The sequence below is a fragment of the Pogoniulus pusillus genome, chromosome 27 (assembly GCF_015220805.1).
Source record: "Pogoniulus pusillus isolate bPogPus1 chromosome 27, bPogPus1.pri, whole genome shotgun sequence".
Lineage (NCBI taxonomy): Eukaryota > Metazoa > Chordata > Aves > Piciformes > Lybiidae > Pogoniulus > Pogoniulus pusillus.
The window spans coordinates 14,857,947-14,878,453 of NC_087290.1; the positions used below are offsets into that span (position 1 = coordinate 14,857,947).

General features: G+C 41.5%; 1 protein-coding gene across 7 annotated transcripts in view; it reads left to right on the forward strand.

Moving 5' to 3' along the window:
- Positions 1 to 20,507, forward strand: part of SHISAL1 (shisa like 1) — a 73,470-nt gene that overhangs the window by 20,521 nt on the left and 32,442 nt on the right. For all 7 annotated transcript variants that reach the window (XM_064166673.1, XM_064166672.1, XM_064166675.1 and 4 more), the window contains exon 2: positions 16,143 to 16,241. In XM_064166673.1, coding sequence (XP_064022743.1) covers positions 16,166 to 16,241 — 76 coding nt within the window. In that variant the 5' untranslated portion in view covers positions 16,143 to 16,165. The remainder of the gene's footprint in view (positions 1 to 16,142; positions 16,242 to 20,507) is intronic.

The following is a 20,507-nucleotide window of genomic DNA, read 5'->3' on the forward strand; positions in this document are numbered from 1 at the left end:
GGTGTTTAAAAGGAGACTGGATGAGGCACTTAGTGCCATGGTTTATTAATTAGAGGTATTAGGTTATAGGTTGGACTCAATGATCTTGAAGGTCCTTTCCAACTTGGTTAATTCTGTTATTCTTTGACATTTAACAAGTGAAAAGGTCCACATACAATTAAAACTTTGTGCTCTTCTGAGCTGCTCTACATGATTCATTGCTCATAATAATGATAACAAACGTTTTTCAAGGTCTGAACTACCTGGTTTCAGTATTGTAGAAGGAGCAAAAGTAATACATGACTTTTGCTCAAATACCACAAACCAAAGTATTATGTTTAATAGTGTACAAGAAAATTGATTTTCAAGGAAGCTGAGGAACAAACTGCTGACTTTAAGTTTTGGCTGAAACAGTTTGTATGTCAATGGACTTCGAGGTATTGGGGAGTTAAAGGAGGATTTTAGAGGCAACTAGAAAGCAGAATAAAGTTCAAGAATGAGAATAACTTTTCAAAAGTCATCTGTTCACTTTTTTTCCTACCACTTTGGAAGGAGGGAGAAAACTCATAATTTAGCAGCTGAAAGAGGTAGAAGATGGGAAAGAATAGAATAGGGTTATACAGGAAGGGAGAAATCACATCTACATCTGGGTCCTATTTCCTTACTTGAAAGACTGTGTTTTTCATTACACTGTTCTTTAGTTTCTATCTCATCCCCTTCTTTGCCTCTTAGCATATTAGCCATCTTTCCCACAGAAGTTTCCAGAGATGTCTGCAGGAGTTGTTATTCCAGGAAAAATAAGGCAAATTTGAATCCTTTTTTTTCCCCCCCGTATCAGACCTCCTTATTTGGTGGTAGGCTGCAACTGAGATTTGAAACCTTTAGTTGAAGTGGGTTCATCCCGAATGCAAAAAGCTCCTCTGTCTTTTATGGACTCTGTTAGATTCAGTTCAGCTACCATTTGAGTTGTAAAGATTTCATAATTTGATGTATTTTGCATGCAGTTTACTGGCCCAAGACACAACTGATTGTCTGGGCTATGTGACTTCATCCATACTGATACATACAGATTACGTAGCATCAAAGGCCTTAGGGTAGGTGGAAAGAAAATCACTGCACAATGAGCATCTGTGATGGCTTCCAAAAGGATTATACTTTAATTAGACAAGAGGGTCAAAAAAAAATAGTGATACCCTAGATATGATCTTTGGGAACAGACTTTGAAAGTACTTTGAGATACTGGGATTAAAATAATACTCTGCTTATAAAATTTACATGCATATTGTTCCCTCCCCCTCCCTGCCTTAGATGCTGTAGCATCAGTTTGGTGGGGGTTTTTTTGGTCACGTTTTATAACAGGGAATTATGATAAGTTTTCTGTGTTCCCCATTCAAGCAAAACTTTTGAATTACAGGATAATAAAATCACAGGATTGTTACAGGATAATAAAATTGTCACTTAACAAACTTAACTAATATCATCTTAGTAAGCTACCCTAAAGAATGGGTCATTGGGGACCAAACTGTGAGAAGCTGCTCCCTGTGCCAGTAAATCTTTACAGAGCCTTTGATGATGTGGTATTGTTGCTGAGGAAATGCAGTTATTTAGCCAGAATTTCTAGAAACAAAGCAGTTCAGTTTTTAAATATGCTTGTGGTTTAAAACTCTACATTCTTTTTTTCTTTCTTTAACGTGGCCAAGCTGTGCCCTGTTTCTCACTGTCTCTCAGTCTGGAGATCAAGATAGCTAAGCTCGTTTCCTGCAGTAGTGGTTTAAAATGATACTGCTATCCTCATAGCCCTTCATCACAATCCTTCAATGACTTGAGGTGTGTATTTAACTATACACACCTTAAATAGTTCTCTTTTAAGGTCTTTGAGTCAGAGACCTTGTAGGAGTACCTCAGAGATACAATGACAGGCATCTCATTCCCATCAGAAAGTCTTCAGTTAAACTGGCTGATGCTTTCCAACTTCCCTAGCACAGAAGGCATTGCTGAGGCTTATAATGATCGAAGCTCAAAGCTGATCTTTACTAAATAAAGCAGAATTACCCAGCTGTGCTCACTTTTGTGTGTAGACTTCACAAAAATAATTTAGACATAAAGCCAGATTATATTTTGAGTAATAGATCTGTTGGGGTCTTTTGTTTGTTTCCTTACCTGGTTGGTTTCCACAGGAGCATGGCATCTTTAATTAGTGTTTGCTGTTTAAGGCTTTAGACTGTGCTGGTTTGAGGCTAACTGGAACATTCTAATGAGAGACATGGTTGTAAAAAGAGAATAATGATAAAGTCTGTATCATTCATTGGTTTGCTAAAAGGGATAAAAAGGCAAAGTATAAACAATATGTCCCCTTTTTGCTTCCTGAGTGATTGTTCCCTTTGGATCTCTTCTCCACTCTGATCCTCTCTACTAACCCCAGCAACCTTTTCCAGATAACAAAGTAAGCTTTACTGGTTGTTCTGTTTTCTGTCTGGGAGAGAGAAAGGGAGGCTTTGAGTTCCTTCTGGGCTTCTTTTCTTTGTCCAGGAGAGAATTTGGATTTCCATATTATTTCTGATTTGCATATATTTGTAAATCTTTGCAAATACACTGTGTATATGTGCTTGTAAATTGAGCTTTGCTGTAAATAGAGCTTTATCTTACTTCCAAGCCATATGAGCTGGTCTGGTAAATTTCAGTATTGGGGAAGGAAGTTCCTGTACAGGGCAGGATCAACAAGAGCAAGTGTAGGGCCCTGCACTTGGGCCAGAACAGTCCTCACTATCAATACAGACTGGGGGAGGAGGTGGGACTCCCCCAAGGACTTGGGAGTGCTGGTGGATAAGAAGTTGGACATGAGCAGTATCTGCTTGCAGCCCAGAAGGCCAATGGCATCCTGGGCTGCATCAGAAGATGTGCGACCAGCAGATCCAGAGAGGTGATTCTGCCACTTTACTCTGAGACCTCACCTGGAGTACTGTGTCCAGCTCTGGAGCCCTCGATACAGGAAGGACATGGACCTGATGGAGCAGGTTCAGAGAAGGCCCTAAAAATGATCAGGGGGTTAAAGCTCCTCTGCTACAAAGACAGGCTGAGGGCGCTGGGGTTGTTCAGCCTGGAGAAGAGAAGGCTCTGGGGAAGCCAAATAGCAACCTGACAGTAGGTGAAGGAGGCCTACCAGAAGGATGGAGCAAGACTGTTTACAAAGGCCTGCAGTGATAGGACAAGAGGCAATGGCTTCAAACTGGAGAAGAGCAGATTTAGATTGGATGTTAGGAACAGGTTCTTTACTATGACCACTGGAACAGGTTGCCCAGGGAGATGGTTGGGACCCTATCCCTGGAGATAGTCAGAGTGAAGCTTGACAGGGCTCTGAGCAACCCAGTCTAGTTGAGGATGCCCCTGCTTATTGCAGAAGGGGTTAGACTGGATGACCTTTGGAGGTCCCTTCCAACTCTGACCATGCTGTCATTCTCTGGTGATTCTTTCAGAGCATCTCTTCCATACAGATGGCTGTAGTTGTAGACATACAAATAGCAAGTGCTTTGGGTGGAAGCCTTTTCTTAGGTGCCTGGGTGTACGGAGCAAAGTAGAGTGCTGACATCAGTAGATCATGGCTATGTATCACAGGTACTGCTGTAATCCTTGGAACACTAAGGAATAGGTTCTGTATGCATGATGTATGCCTGCCCATTGAGCACAGACAAATATTGAACAAAGGAAGCCCCTTCTAGATGAATTTTTAGTCTGCACTTAATGCTTCTGGTACATTCCTGGGCTTTAGCTCAACTCCTCTGGGTTCAGTGGGGAGGAAGTGTTCAGTACTTGATCCAGACAAGGTTAAGGAACAGGATTTCTGTGTAATTCTATAGGAGTCTTTTCAAATAGCTTCTCTCACACCTACCTCTGTGCACAAGAAAAAATCTTTAGAAACCCCAGGCTAGATATAAACACTTTCTCCTTCCTGTAAAACAAAGAATGTGAAGCAAAGGCTGGGACCTGTGATGTGACCACCAGCAGCATAGCTTTGTTTTACCTGATATTTTCCCTTCCAAAGAGGCATGCTAAACAATAAACAAGGAAGGAAAGACGAATTGTTGAAAGCCACTTTTCTGTTGCTCTGCATGCCTTTTCTCCTTCTGCTTGGCAACTTCCACACCTGCTGTTCTGACTACTAAAATTGGCCTTCCTTTTGTCCTGCAAGTCTTTCTGCCTAAGGGGAGAGGACAAAGAGATCGGTAGCATTTTCGTGGTTCTGCTGCCTTGCAATTTTCAAAACTAAGTTATTGTTAATAGTGAGTGTTCTTGGGGCTCCATAATCCAGGTTTTTGTAAATGAGTGGCTATGAGCTAGGATGATTGCAGTAGCACAGGCACATCCTGCTCTTAAAACCAGCTTCTCAATGTATTTAAGTGTTTAGCAGTGAAAACCAGCATTTTCTGCTGCAGTGTGAGGCAAAAGAATGGGTGAAGGGAAGTTATTCCCATCTTCTATTATACAGTTTTTCTTTCTAACAGTTGTTGGTTGAGAGCTCCCCCACAGTTTCCTCTTCCCTTAGCAGGTGCAGTGAGAGCTACTTATCCTATGCCAATCTGCTTTAAGAACAGCCTTCATTTGTGATGTTACTGGGAAACGTTTCAGTGTGTGCAGTGTGAATATCCCATCACAGATGTTCTAAGGAAGAAGGTAAATTCTTTCTCAGATTACTCAGAAGGGTTTTTTTGTCATCATGTCATAAAGAAGCTGGTGGCTAATGGTTTGGATAGGTGTACCCTTCACTGGGTTGAAAATTGGCTGGATGGTGAAGCCCAAAGAGCAGTGGTGAATGAAGTTAAATCCAATTGGCACCCAGTCAGTAGAGGTATTCCCCAGGGCTCCATACTTGGACCACTTCTCTTTAGTATCTTTATCAGTGATGTGAGTTGGGGTATTGAGGGCACCCTCAGGAACTTTGCAGATGCCTCCAAACTGGGCGGAAGTGTTGATCTCCAAGTATGTAGGAAAGCTCTACAGAGGGACCTGGCCAAGATGGATTGATGGGCTGAGGTCAATTGTAAGAGGTTCATTTAAGAAGGCCAAGTAGCAGGTCCAGCCAGCTGAGTGTGAGTCAGCATGTGTTCAAGTGGCCAAGAAGGTCAGTGGTCTCCTAACTGTATCAGGAACAGTGTTGACCAGCAGGACCAGGGAAGTGGTTCTCCCCTTGTGTTCAGAACTGGTGAGCTCATGCCTTGAGTACTGTGCTCAGTTTTGTGTCCTCACTACAGGAAAGACACTGAGGTGCTGGAGTGGGTCTAGAGAAGGGCAACAAAGGTGGCAAAGGGTCTGAAGAACAGCCCTTCTGAAGAGCAGCTGAGGGAACTGGAACTGTTTAGTCTGGAGAAGAAGAGGCTGAGGGCAGACCTTCTGGCTCTCTACAACTACCTGAAAGGACATTGGAGCAGCATAGGAGTTGGTCTCTTCTCCAAAGTAACTATTGATAGGAGGAGAGGCTCAAGCTGTAGCAGGGACAGTTTAGATTAGATATTAGGATTATTTTCTTTGCTGAACAGGGTGCTCAAGCACTGGAACAGGCTGCCCAAGAAAGTGGTGAACTTGGCAGTCTTGGGTTGACAGATGGACTTGATCGTCTTGGAGATCTTTTTCAATGCTAATGATAACTCTCTGATTCTCTATCAACACTGCACAACTCTAGAATAAAGACAGCTGAGGCTGGTTCTGGATGAACCAACCTAAATACTGGAACCAACCTAAATACTGGAACCAACCTATATTTCTTCCTGGAGTGGATGACCCAAGTCATAGGTCTGGGCTAGGACAGCTGCGTGCTCTCAGATCACATTTAGAGCTGCTTTGTAGCACATGTTAATTTTGCCCTTGGGAAAGTTGGAATAATACTGCCAAAACTATGGTGCTGCAGATATATCTATGTCAGATAAGCCACAGATTGTGTTGTTGTAGCAAAATGATCCTTGTGAGTTAAAAAGGGAGGGTTTTTTTTCCTTTTTTAAACCACAGCTGCCATCTTCTTCCAGCACTGATGCATTAATCAGGGGTTGCACCATTCCTTGACTTAGCTAACTGTGCCAGCAAAATTATCTGGTTTTTCCCTTGCAGAATGTCCTGGTTTTAGAATGTGTTAAATAGCACAGTGACATTTTTGAGCAGGAACATCAGTTGTCATCTGAATTCTTGCTAGCCAGACAACTATTTTAAAGCCTTTTAGAGAGAACTTAGCTCTAACTCTGCGAGGCAGGACATGCTTTAAGGTATTAATCATGCAAGGATTTTTGCCTAGTGGTTAGCCAGAGTTAGAAGTACAACTTAGTAGTCATACAGGGGTTTGGAATCACAGAATGAGATAATTTCATAGATTGGACTCAATGATCTTGAAGGTCTTTTCCAATCATTAGTTTCACACTGACAAGTCCTTGACTAAACCAAATCCCTCAGCACAACACCTAATCACTATGAATTGCTATGGTTGGAAAAGACCACCAGGATCATCCAGTCCAACCTTCATCCTAGCATCCTAAATCTCTAGACCTCAAGTGCCACATCCACTCTTTTTCAAAACACCTCCAGGAATGGTGACTCCACCACCTCCCTGGGCAGCCTGTTTCAGTGCCTGACCACCCACTCAGTAAAGAGCTTCCTCTCAACATCCAACCTAAACCTCCCCTGATGCAATGTTTAATTAATTCAATTAATTAATTTCCATTTAATAAATGGAATGTTTAATTAGATTACAAAGGAAGAGGGTAATAAATTGTATTTCTAAAAGGAAACAATTGATGGAAAGAGGGAAAATGTATTCATGAGAACTCTGAATTCATTTGAATTTGACCTGTTTAAATGAATCCTTTTTTTTTCTGAGTCCATTTCAACTTTTGCTTAACTTCCCCCTCATATATTTTCACTTTTGAGCAAAATAATGTTTGAAAGAAGCCCAGAGTGACAGGAGATCAGAGACCAATCTGTTTAGATACAGAGCAGGGGTAACAATGTTCAACAAAAGAAGAACTAAATGCAATTTAGGCACGAACAGACTTTTCACAGGAAGGTTTATTTTTCAGAAGAGGCCATTTTGGAAGGAAATTATAGCAGAAGTGTTCCCATAGAGACTTCATTCCTCTGTACATGCAGCTGACAATATTGATGCATCTGAAAATTTACTCTCACTTACTTTTCACTAGATAAGCAGTTGAGGTATCACTTTTTTTTCCCCTAAATGGATAATAAAATTACACAGGCTAATTTTGCTGACATGTTTATAGATACACATCCCCAGGCTTGAAAGCTGTGCTGTTATGTAGTGATGAACAACACTTGTCTGTTAGATTTGGAAGATTTAAAAAAGCATACCTGTTACAAACCCCCCAACTTTCCTAACTTAATGACATCTTCCAAATCACATTGACAAACTGTTTGCAATAAACTAGTAGGGTTTATGTTATTAATGTAAGACTTGGTAATTATTACAATTGAAATTCAAGTACATTTTGATCCGGTTCCCTACTACCAGAAGCTCAAAACCACAAGCTTAAGTTTCCCTAGAGAAGAGCTTTGCATATGTTAAAAGCTGAAATGATAACTTGATTAACAATAGGGATCTGTAATGGCTTTAAAATTAATCTTGTCCTGCACTCAAGCTCTCAGAAAATTACAGAACTGAGTATGTTTCCTTATCGTTCCTGCCTCGTGGGAGACCACGAGTATTCAGCATTTCAGTCAGGATTCAGTTGTTTCAGGTTGCTTAGTTCCATGAATAGGCCATACTTGATTGTTTGATCACACTAGATTTATTTATTAATTCATTAACAAATAAGTTCTTTCACAGCTGGTTACACAGAATCACTCATCTGCCTTGCTTGACTCGATCCAGGTATACATCTGGACTGGGTGGGGCTAGCTCATTAAAAGCAAGCATGGCTGGCACAAGTCTTTGGCAGCTGCCCACACTCATGTTGGTGCAGTACGTGCAAAGGCAGATACAGGAATATTTCAGTCTCTTGACAGTGTCTTCAGAACATTAGGAAAGGTTGCAGCTCTTGGCTGCAGGAGGAATTTTGCTTATGAAAAGTGAGAAAGTTGCTATTAACTTGTAGCTTAAGTTAGTTATCAGTGCCAGTGAATAACCACATCTGCAACTGTTACTTTGACATAGTTGACTGCTTCCATAAAGTGATTTAGGTGTTCTTCCCCAGAGTGAGGACAGATGTGTACAGTGAAGGGCCAGCTGCAGGACAGACAAAAGTCTTAAATTTTTCTGACCTTCATCAGCAATAGATCCAGGAAATCAAAAATCCTGCCAAATGCAAATCATAGGATGTTAGGGGTTGGAAGGGACCTCCATAGATCATCAAGTCCAGCCCACCTGCCAGAGCGGGACCAGAGAATCTAGCTCAGGTCACACAGGAGTGCATCCAGACAGGTCTTGAAAGCCTCCAGAGAGGGAGGAATGAAATTGCTCCAAGAAACTGGTCACCTAAAATGTATTGGTACTACAGCAGCATTGTAGTAGTATCTTGAGTATCATTAGCTTTACTATGGAGAGAGTGAGGGATGTGGTTGGTTGAGTTTGTGCTATCTTCAGGCAGTTTCTCATCAGTTAAATGATGTAATCAAAAGGTCTGAATGTACCACTGATTCTCTAAAATTACTTCTCATGTAATAAAGGAATCCTTTAACCTCTCTATGAGAGTCTACTGCACAATGTCCTGCATGGTCAGGGTAGCAACTGCCAAAATCCATTTCACACTTGTGCATATAATGTGTGTCTCAGGATGTAGGTGTAGGACAGGTGGCTAAATGTGTTGGTGAAAAGGGAAATGGGTAACAGGCAGAAGACTTTGACAGTTTCAGCACGTGCAGATTTCTTGACCTTGTCCTATTAACAGCTACAGACTGCTTGAAGTTCACTAGATCATCTTCAGGCTGCATTTAATAGCTTTATTTTTGTAGGACTCATGTCTGTTGCCTCTTCATACCTGTTTGGGCATAGCTGAGGGAAATAAACAGGAGAGGGGATTAAAATGAAACAAAGTAGTTGATATTTTGAATTCTAAAGTTAGTAACTTCATTAATGACCAGGCTAGTGTGTAAGTAAGTTTACTCCTCTTTATCTGCTGTTGTGTAGATACACATGCTTAACTTCAAGCATATGTGTAGTAAGATGTCTCTTAGAGAGAAGACACCGAATGATGTTAATGCTGTACTAGAATCTGAAAGATTTTCTACCAGCAGTTCCTTTTTGTAGATTGTTTCAGTCTCTTCCAGACAACTGTCAACTGAAAACTAGTAACTGGGTTTTATAAAACATTTTCTTGGGATAATTGCAGTGTGAAAACACATTTTTTAATAGTAATAGGTTGTATTTCATGCCATTTAAATGGCTGCCTTTGTAATAAGACTGTAATTTTGTTGTAATAGCATTCATTAACTCAGACTAAATGTATTTTTAAGCCTATTCTAAAGTGAAAAGTGAACAGAGCTGGACTAGAAGTTGCATTTGGAGCACATCCTTCTCTTTTCCATCTAATTTTAAACAGCTTTCTCAACTACTCTGATTGTCTTGGCTGCGTTATTCATCCCCTTGCCACTGCTACAGTGCATCCAGTATTGTGTGTTGTCTTCAGATGACAAACAGGTTGAGAGGAGGCTTTTTCCCTGCTGGTGACACTCCTTAGTTCCAACAGAGTAGGATGTGCAGCAGAAATAATTACGTGTCTGGGGTTAGTGAGGTGGTTTTCCAGGAGGAGATTGGGGAATAAGAAGTGATTGATTCTAAATATCCTTTAATCATAACTGTGAAAGATGATCGTGCCCCAAGAGAAGGGAGGAAGAAGTGATGGGAAGCCCATTGCTGCAGCTGCTGCTGTGGAATGATTTCCCAGGGCCAAGCCACTAAGGCTGGAGGTTAATGGAAGAGGGAGTCACCCTCAGTATATCACTGCCTTTTTACCTGTGTAGTTCTGTGTGTATATAAATGTACCTCTCTTGGTGATAGCAGTGATATACTTGTGTATCTTTCAATTAACTGTGAGGATTAGCAGAAGCTCTGTGGATCTTTGTGCTTTTGCAGTGCTGTGATTTTATTTGCCTTAAGAAAAAATAGCAGCTATTGAGTTATTTATTAGGACTTTCTGGGCACTGAGAAAATAGAAACAACTGAAACAAAAAAGACACTGAAGTTAGACACACAAGCTTGCCATAAAATGTAGAGCCCAATTTCAGAGAGGTATAGCAAATGTGGTTTCTAAGGAAAGATCGTAAGAAGTGGAAGATAATAGCCTAAGAAAAGCCTGAATGAAGACATGATAGCACTTTTGGTATGTATTAAATACCTACAGATACATTGGTTACATCAGTAAATCATTCTCCAGCTCCACTGGGGATAGAATGGACTTGAATCAAGGCAAAGGAGCTGCAAGTTAGACAGAGGAAAACCTTCCTACCGTGAGGTTAGAGAAACATGGTAAAGGAATTGCCTGAGAAGGTTGGAAAACCCTTCTGGTGGTGGAGGTTCTGTGCACTTCTGCTAAGAGTTTAGATGGTCTTAATCCTGTGACAGAAAGAATAAGTGGTCTCTTTAATTGCCTTATTTTTGATTTTTCTATACAGAGACTAGATTGATCTATTCTGAGGCACTGCTAATGTATTTGATACATTCTCCTGCTAGCTCCTTTTGTTCTTTTGACTCACTTTCAAAAATGCAATGTTTCTCAAGCATCTCTTCTAAACATAGGTTTTCTTTTCCTTCAGAGTGAGGGGAGAATTATTTCTGCATAAAAGGTCTTGCCACATGAAATGGTTGTTTCTTTTGACAGCTCTTCTTTTCAATGATTCACTGATTATAGATAAAACTCTAAGGGTAACCAAAGCAATGTACGTAGCAGCAGAGTAAAAGCTGAGGTATCAGTGTGTTTCAGTAAAACCTGGTGTCATAATCTGGTACATGTCTGTGGTCCCTGCACCTAAACTCCATGGTAAGGAGGGAGGTTAAAGGAGAAAGAGTTCAGTTTTTGTGATGGTGGTGAGATTAGAAGTGACAGTGCAGTTGCAGGCTCTTTGCTGGCAGAAACAAAAAGGCACCCACCTGCTGTGTCTCATTAATGTTTATTCTCCTTGATCATAACATCACAGCACCTTTCCTTTGAATGTTGCTCTTTGAATCGGTCATTGTTGCATCTTCAGAGCAAAGCAATATTCCTTACATGAACCTTATTCTGTGAAAAGATAGTGAGGAACAAGATAGAGGGCCATTTCTTCTATTTCAGACAGGCATGTTGAAACACCAAGTGGAAAAAACTTGCCTCTAAAAGGATGATCCCTCAAGCATTTCTTTAGTCTTTTTTATGATGTAGCTGCAGAGATGCTTGTGATTGCTAACGGAAGGGAGGAGGTGATGCGAGGCTGGAGATCCCAAAAGGTACTGAAAAGGATGGGCATTCTCCTTCCCTCCAAGTGACCACACAAAAGCTTACAGTGACGCATTCCAAATTGAAATGGGTGTGTGTGACTACCCTTCTGATTGCAGAGTCACAGAACTAGAAATAACACCTTAGCTCTTAGCCTCTGGGCTCTCACATTTTATTAACCCCCAAACAAACAAAACATTCCCAAGCCAACCAACCAAAAAGAAGCCACAACCAGATCTGTCTTTCCTCTTTCCTTCAAGTATAATTCTCTTAAGTGTTTTGTCAGTCTTGACTACTAATAGTCAGAAGAAGTCATTCTAGTCAGAGAAGTATTGTTCAGCTAGATCACCGCTAGCTACCACATTTCCCTTGTCTCGCTTCTATCGCCTAGCTTTAGGAAATCATATGTACAATCTAGATCATTTCTTCTAGCATGCCACTTGTTCTGCCCATCTCTTCCCCCCTGCATGGTTTGTTGTAAAAACAATTTCCAAGCTGCCAAGTAGTGAATGGTTCATTTTATCTCTGTCTTCCTCAAATGGCTATATTCAGTGTAACGATCACTGAAGCAGAAGGTATGGGATTGGAGCATATCCCTGTTGTCACAAAGATGTATATACATACATACAGATTCTGCCACTCTCCTGGACTTTGATGTGGGGCTATAGTGTTCATCTCCTGCTCTGATATTCTCAGATGGCCCTTCACAAAATACAGGCTTCCCAAGACTTGGATTAAAATGCCAATTTTGCTGTTGCCAGTTCTACTGGATAGAGTAGAGTAATTTTTCCTCTGCCTGAAAAGTTTCTGGATTTCTACCTACATAATGATAGAAAACTTAGCAGTAAGGTTGTTAGCAATTACTAGCAAGGCTGTACTTTTCCAAAAATAAGCATCTTATTTCCAGGCTGTCTTCCATAAGTGATAAACTTTTCTTACTGTCTCATCATCCTCACTGCTGAGTCAAATTGCATGCTACGAGGTGAGACATATTACAGACATCTGCTCTATTATTTCTAACTTTAAGCTGCCTTCATCAGCAACAGTGAGAGAAATAAAATTTACCATAAGCCCATAATGAAATGCATTAGTTATCACTCTCCTTAATTAGTCATTATGTAGATTCTTTGTTAACCATTCCAGTAAGTTCCTCTAGATCCACATCTTGCTTACAAGCTGCTAATTCACTGGGTTATCTAATTTGCTTCTAAAAATATCCTTAGGCTTTTTTTCAGGTCCAGTGAAAGATGCTATTGTTTCACAACAAACTGGAGGGTGGAGGGGTGTGGGAAATATATAGAGAGAGGGAGAGAGACAGGCTGGAGAGTTGGGAAGAGAGAAGTTTGATGAAATTCAGCAAGAGCAAATGTAGTCTTGCACCTGGGCAAGAACAACTACATGGATCAGTATAGGTTGGGGACTGACCTGCTGGAAGGCAGTGAAGGGAAATAGGATCTGAGGGTCCTAGTGGATGGGAAGTTGACCATGAGCCAGCAATGTGCTCTTGTGGCCACGAGGGCCAATGCCATTCTGGAGTGTACTAGAAGGGCTGTGGCTAGTATAGGTCAAGAGAGGTTCTCCTGCTCCTCTGCCCTGGTGTGGCCACATCTGGAGTACTGTGTCCATTTCTGGGCCCCTCAGTTCAAGAAAGACACAGAACTGCTTGAGAGAATTAGTGCAGAGCCATAAAAATGATGAAGGGAATGGAACATCTCTGTTGTGAGGTGAAACTGAGGGAGCTGGGGCTGTGCTGCTTGGAGAGGAGGAGACTGAGAGGTGACCTCATTGATGTTTATCAATATGTAAAGGTGAGTGCCAGGAGGCTGGAGCCAGGCTGTGCTGGGTGATGCCCAATGCCAGCACAAGGGGCAATGGGTGGAAGCTGAGGCATAGGAATTTTCATGTAAACATCAGGAGGAATTTTTGCCCTGCAAGGGTGACAGAACCCTGGAACAGGCTGCCCAGGGGGGTTGTGGAGTCTCCTTCTCTGGAGATATTCAAGACCTGCCTGGACACTTTCCTGTGTGATCTGCTCTGGGTGATCCTGCTTTAGCAGAGGGGTTGGACTGGATGAGCTTTTGAGGTAGGTCCCTTCCAGCCCCTGGAGTGTGTGTGTGTGTATATATGGATACAAATTACACAGAATTGCAGATATCAAATTATGAACCTTATTATCAACTTATTAATGTCATCCTAAATTATCTTGATATAGAAATGTTTAATAGTCTCAGCTATACAAAATATCTCTCTTCACACAACAGAAGTGCTCATCAAACTCTTTCTAATTAAGTGTTACTAAAGCCAAGATTTCCCTTTAGTAATGGATTTCTATCAGAATTCCTGCAGCTTTTATTTAGGCTGGGAAAAAAATCTGATTCCTCTTATTCCTAGCAATATCAGCAATAGCTTATTCTTTATTTCACTTGATGAAACATCTACATTCTTATCCCCTGGCTTATGTTCAGTATTACTCTTCCATATGCAGTTCTAACTTTAAAGTCTGCTTGATGTTTTAATTAATATGATTTTCCTTCTCAAAAAGAAAACAAACCAGTGGTGGCCTTTTCAAACAGGATTGATGCTTAGAAAAACATTCTTAATTAGTATTAGATTTCTGACCTCCTCCCCCCACAGTGTTATGATCTCTACTTGTTTTCCCCTTGGAAGAGCTGATTTATTTTAACAGTGCAAATCACAGAAACATTCCAGTTGGAAAAAACCCTCAGGATCACACATTCCAACTGGAATAGAACCTTGCTCTATAAGGTTCACCCTAAACCATATCCCCAAGCACCACATCCAAATGACCTTTAAACACATCTGGGGTGGGTGACTCAACCAACCCCCTGGGCAGCCTATTCCAATGCCTGACCACTCTGTGCAAAACGTTTTTCTTAATGTCCAGTCTAAACCTAGCCAGTCACAGCTTGAGGCCATTCCCTCTTGTTCTATCCCTATTTACCTGTGAAAAAAGAGCAACACCAACCTCTCCACAACCTCCTTTCAGGCAACTGTACACCATGATAAGGTCTCCCCTCAGCTTCCTCCTCTTCAAACTAAACAGCTCCAGCTCCCCTATAAGATTTATTCTCCAGGCCCTTCCTCAGCTGCTTTGCCCTCCTTTGCACTCGCTCCAGCACCTCCACATCTCTCTCTTATTGAGGAGCCCAGAACTGAACCCCATACTAGAGGCATGGCTTCACTAGAGCTGAGTACAATACAAATACAGAGCACAGTACAAATACAGAGGTTTGGATGTTACTCATGCTTGCAGATAATGTTATAAACTATGATGATTTCTTTTAAATAATTCAAACTGATTTTTTGGCTTCCTGATTTGTTGGCTTTCATATGCTAAGGTGACTTCTTCTTCAAGTTCTGCTTGTGCCAGATGTGGAATTCTTTGTTAGTAAGAAATCTTTTGTCTCTTTGTCACTTTGTAGATAGCACTGCTCTACTCTCTTGTCTATGTCTGCTACTCAAAATTGAGATATTCGTGATAGTGATGATTTTCACCTGCTTCCCTTTTGTTACATACAGGTGCAGTTGTCTTGCAATTTAAATTTGATTCAATAGATTGTAGAATCATAAAATGGTTTGCATTGGAAGGGACCTCAAAGATCATCTAGTTCCAACCCTTGCTGTAGGCAGAGACACCTCCGGTGTGCGCACCTGTTAGTAAACAACCCAGCCCTGACTTCATAAGCATTTAGCGCCCTGTGGCTCTTGAGCTGTCAGAAGCAGAGTAATTTTTCACATAAATGGCCATTTTCCTTTCTTTTTGTCCAAGTTGCTCTCTATAACAAACACCTTAGAACAAATTTTTTGAAGAACCTAATGATTAGACTCACCCTGACAGCTTTCAGTATCACCACTTGGGCTTTTCAGTTTGTAGCCCAAGCTCCTAATGTTGTTGTGCAAACTACTAAGTTACTTTTTTTGTTGTTCGTTGTCAGCATGGATCCAGGATGCTTTAGGATTCAGACATTCAGCATTAACCTGTATTAGCATTGATAGCAGGAGAGGGTACCAGACAAGCCTACTGGTGGTGATAACAACACTTGCATCAGAACAGTCTCTGCTAGAGCTGTAGAATGTGCAGCTGGTGCTGTTGAATCAGTGTGGGTATGAGATGTGTCTGGACTCGCTCAGTTGCTGGACTGCTCTGTGAAAAGATAGAACAGCCTTTTTCTGATGCCTACTAGTTGAGCTGCATCATGAATCACCCCTGTCTTTAGGAAACCAAGAAATAATAATGCCATTAAATGCTCCAGTTCTAATGAAAAGACACTTTTTGACATGTTTCCAGCCCACTTTCTGAACGACTGCACCCTCTAATGGGGTAAACCAGATTGACTTTTCAAGCAGCCAGTTTATTTTTATATTGTTTATATCCTTCTGAGTCCTTACAGGCATAATACAACAGCCCATTCTTGTGCCAGTAAAACAAGCAGGGTTTTGCTGAATGCAGATTACAGAGGAGGTGTGAATATCCAATAAAAACTTTGTGATTCATCTCTGCTCTGGGTTAACCAGAAGTACATAAATAGCTGTGTGCATTCATGGGGAAAAGAAAAAAGCATTTTAACAAAACCATGGAAAGGAGAATTTATTTCACTGCTAATTCCAGACTTATTTCTTTTCTTTGTCTTAGTGTGTGAAACCATCTTCTCATTTTACCAGAGCTTTGAGAGGAAGTAAGTTTGAACAGTGAAAGTGAGATGAAACAGATGCTTAACCATGATGCTTTATCTTCTCCAACAGGTAATTCTGTAATGGACCAATGAATGCCAATGATGACAAGTTGTGGTCAACAGTCCTTGAATGTGCTGATGGTCCTGCTTTCGTTACTCTTGTCAGCAGGTAACTTTTCTAGTTTAAATTTATCTTCCACTGATGTCTGCCACAGATTAAAATTAGTTGCAAATACCACGTTCCTACAAAACAAGCATGATCAAGGAGATTGTAACTGACTAATAAATAAATAAAGCCTCTCTGTACGTAAGGCCTGGAAGCTGGAATTTGAAAAGCAATCGAAAAATCAGTTTAAGAAGGGATAGGTGGTGGGATGCTGACGTGGTCAAACAGGCTGAAAGTTTCAGAGAGACAAAGTTATTGCGTTTATGTGCTAATTTTTCAGCCCCTTGTAAAGAATAAAAGCAAGTTCTGCACCACCATGCAACACAGCCAGCTTGATAGGTAACCACCTGCTGGAAGCAGAGCCAGTCAGGTTCCAATTGTCTGGTTTTGCATGCACAGAAGAGTATGTAAGCATGTGAAGGACTCAGCTTGGAACTTGTCTTATTCTTGAGATGTATACATTAAGCAGAGCCAGTCAGGTTCCAATTGTCTGGTTTTGCGTGCACAGAAGAGTATGTAAGCATGTGAAGGACTCAGCTTGGAACTTCTCTTATTCTTGAGATGTATATGTTAGATATAACACAACTTATTTTTACATATAAATTGACATCTTGGTAGACAAGTATCTTCTTGAATCTAAAGAACTGACTAGATAAGGGAGTAGTTCCAGAGACATTTTTCCCAATGCTTGGTAGATCTGCCCTAGATGCTTGCTGCTGGTGCACAGAAAGGGTTTGTGCAAGATTCTGTCAGTTGCTAGACTGAGAATTAGTTGTGTGCTGTGAGTATTAGTTGTGGTGTTTGTTCAGGAGTTTTTTTATGAAGTCATGGGTTTCTGTAGTTATGAATTAATAGTTTAAAATCTTTTATATATATATATATATATAAATAACATATACTTTTAAAACTTCTTAGTCCTAATAGATTTGAGTGAGAGGAAATGGCCTGAAATTGCACCAAGTGTCCAATGACCACAGACTCCTTCCCTCCCTATCTTAAAATCTCATCACATTCCAGTAAGAGCTGCTGCTGCTGTCTGTGTGATGCCTGCATATTGTGTTAGATCCTCATCAGTTAGTTGAAATGCATTTTGTTGCCCAGTCTCATGGCTTGTTTACAGGTGTCCAGGGTGATTCTCACTAATGATAGTTCATTATTTAGCTATAATAGACATAGTAATTTTGCTAACAATGTTAGGACATTATCAACTAGGCTACTTCCCTGCCTGATTTGAAATCAGTTTTTCTGTAGAGTCCTTCCACAGATACCTCTGTGTCTGGCTCTGCATTCCTAGTTATGTAATTACCCTCTTTGTACAGGCTCAGGCTTGCTGGTTGTTTTCCAGCTTCAAGTCACTTCAGAAAGCCATTTCCCTACTGCACCAATGAAGCCAATTATTCAAGAAGGCTTCAGTGAATGTATCTCAGTGATCAAAATCAGAAACCTTTTCCAGCTGCTCATCTCTTCTGTTGATTTTTGCTCATACCTTTACCGCTCTTTATTGGGGACTTGTGCTAGAAACTGCTTCAGATTCTGTGTCTCAAACCATTTTCCTCCAGAGTATATCATTACCCATCCCAGCTGAATGGGGCACTGCAATGAGACACTGTGTGCAAACAGAAGTAGTCTTCCTTTCAGTATCTTAAGGGGACCTACAAGAAAGCTGGAGAGGGACTTTTTAGAATTTCAGGTAGTGATAGGACTGGGGGGAATGGAACGAAGCTAGAAATGGGTAGATTCTGAGTGGGTGTGAGGAGGAAGTTGTTGAGCATGAGAGTGGTGAGAGCCTGGAATGGGTTGCCCAGGGAGGTGGTTGAGGCTCCGTCTCTAGAGGTGCTTAAGGACAGGCTGCATGAGCCTGTGGCCAGCCTGATCTAGGGTAGGGTGTCCCTGCCTATGGCAGGGGGCTTGGAACTAGATGATCCTTGTGGTCCCTTCCAACCCTGAGTGATTCTGTGATATATGTACAGATTTGCTCCCTTTAACCCAGATGTAAAGCTAGAATTAGGATGTTTCTTTTTCCTCCTGGAAGTATTGCCTCTGAAGTACAATGGTTTTAGTTTAAGATAATTACAGACAGCTTTTACTACTTACATAATTTATCTGTTAGCATCACAAACTCTTATCTTTATAAATGTGGACTTTATCTTCTCATTGCTCTTTGGCTCCCAGTATTTTATTACCTGACATCCATTACTAGCACATAGAGTATGAGCCTTATTAGAAATCATCACCAGCCTTTCATGCCAGCTTAGCCCTGCTCCTCAGGGAATTCTACTACTGGCATCCATGGGAGTGGGTTTAATTCCTCCCTAACTCACAAGCATTTTACAGGAAGAAATTAATTATTTATTATCTTGCAGTCAGACCAAATTGAATTTATTTTTCTAAGACAGGCCAGCTTCTGTAAGGGAAAACTACTGGAGTTATGCAGTGAGAATGACAGGCAAAGAGAAAAAAAAGCTGCTACTCACACAGGAGTGCAGTCAATAACGAAATGAACATCTAATGATGAGTCTCCTTTTGAGTTCCTCAGATTTACAGACTTCTGTCTCTAAAACTGTGCATATCTTTCAAGTCTTTGATATATGAAGGTAACAGTCACAGAATCATAGAGTTAACCAGGTTGGAAAAGACCTTCGAGATCGAGTCCAACCTATCACCTAACACCTTCTAATGAACTAAACCATGGCACTAAGTGCCTCATCCAGTCTCCTTTTAAACACCACCAGGGATGGTGACTCCACCACCTCCCCACGCAGCCCGTTCCAATGCCAATCACTCTTTCTGCCAGGGACTTCTTCCTAACCTAAACCTGCTCTGGCACAGCTTGAGGCTGTGTTCTCTTGTTCTGTCACTGGGTGCCTGGGAGAAGAGACCTACCCCAGCTGGCTACGACCTTCCTTCAGGTAGCTATAGAGGGCAATAAGGTCTCTCCTGAGCTTCCTCTTCTGCAGGCTGCACACCCCCAGCTCCCCCAGCCTCTCCTCACAGGGCTGTGCTCCAGCCCCCTCACCAGCCTTGCTGCCCTTCTCTGGACACATTCAAGCACCTCAACATCTTTCTTAAACTGAGTGGCCCAGAACTGGACACAGCACTCAAGATGTGGCCTTTCAGGGCTGAGTACAGGGCAGAATGACTTCCCTGGTCCTGCTGGCCACACTGTTCCTGATCCAGGCCAGAATGCCATTGGACTTCTTGGCATTAGATTTCTGAAATCTGCCTGTGTTGTTGAGAACTGCACTTGGCAATTTGAAACACAACTGTCACTGGCTCCACAGGTAGAATAGACAAGAAGTAAAGGTTCCCAGAGCAGCTGTTCTCAGAGCCTTCCTTGTGGCAGCAAAGGAGAAAAGCAGCAACATGTCAGTGGAGCAGGGTTTGGTCAGGTACTGAGGTCAAGATTCAGAATGAGGATGGAGTCTGGCAGCTTTTGCTCTGTGATTAGGAAGGAGTTGCAGTGAGCAGAATGCTCTCAGAACAGGGAGAAATAACACTGAAAGGGAAGGCTTTGGTTCAGAGTAGGTAGGCTATGGCTCCGTTTTAAAACAAGATCGAGTTGGATTGAGAATACAAAAGCTTCAGACTGATTTTATTCCTGTGCTCTCAAGATGACAATGGCATGCAATTTTAGAGTTGTGAACACTTGCTAGTTGTACTACCCATGCAAGGAATGCATAATAAAGGGAGCAACAGCTTACAGTCACGCCACAAGAACACCCTTTCTGAGCACTGGCTCTTAGATTTGCTGTGCAGCAATGTTTGTTCTTACGGTAATTTGTTGCTTTAAAACATAGTCATAAAATTGGAGATGGCAGCATGGCAAAAGATTGGCATTGTTTGCACGTGACAGTAATTTTTGGTGCAGTAGGAGATGAATGTCCATAGAACAAAAACTGTCAGAAGTTCTCAAATGATTGGCATTGTGCTAAGTACTATGCATACGTGTGAATATTCCTGTGGGCCCATATGGGAAGCTTCTAAAGCCCAGCCATCCTGAAAGCCTTGCAGCTTTAAAGATTTAGTAGCTAAATTGGAAATTTAATTGGTATTACACAGATCTGTGACTGTGAACACAGGAAAGAGATGGTTTGATGTACCTCAGAGTGCTGGTGAACAAGTTCACCGTGAGCCAGTAATGTGCTTTTTGGCCAAGAAGGGTCCTGGGGTGTATTAAGAAGAGTGTGACCAGCAGGTCAAGGGAAGTTCTTCTTCCCCTCTGCTCTGTCCTAGAGAGGTTTCATCTGGAGTATTGTGTCCAGTTCTGGA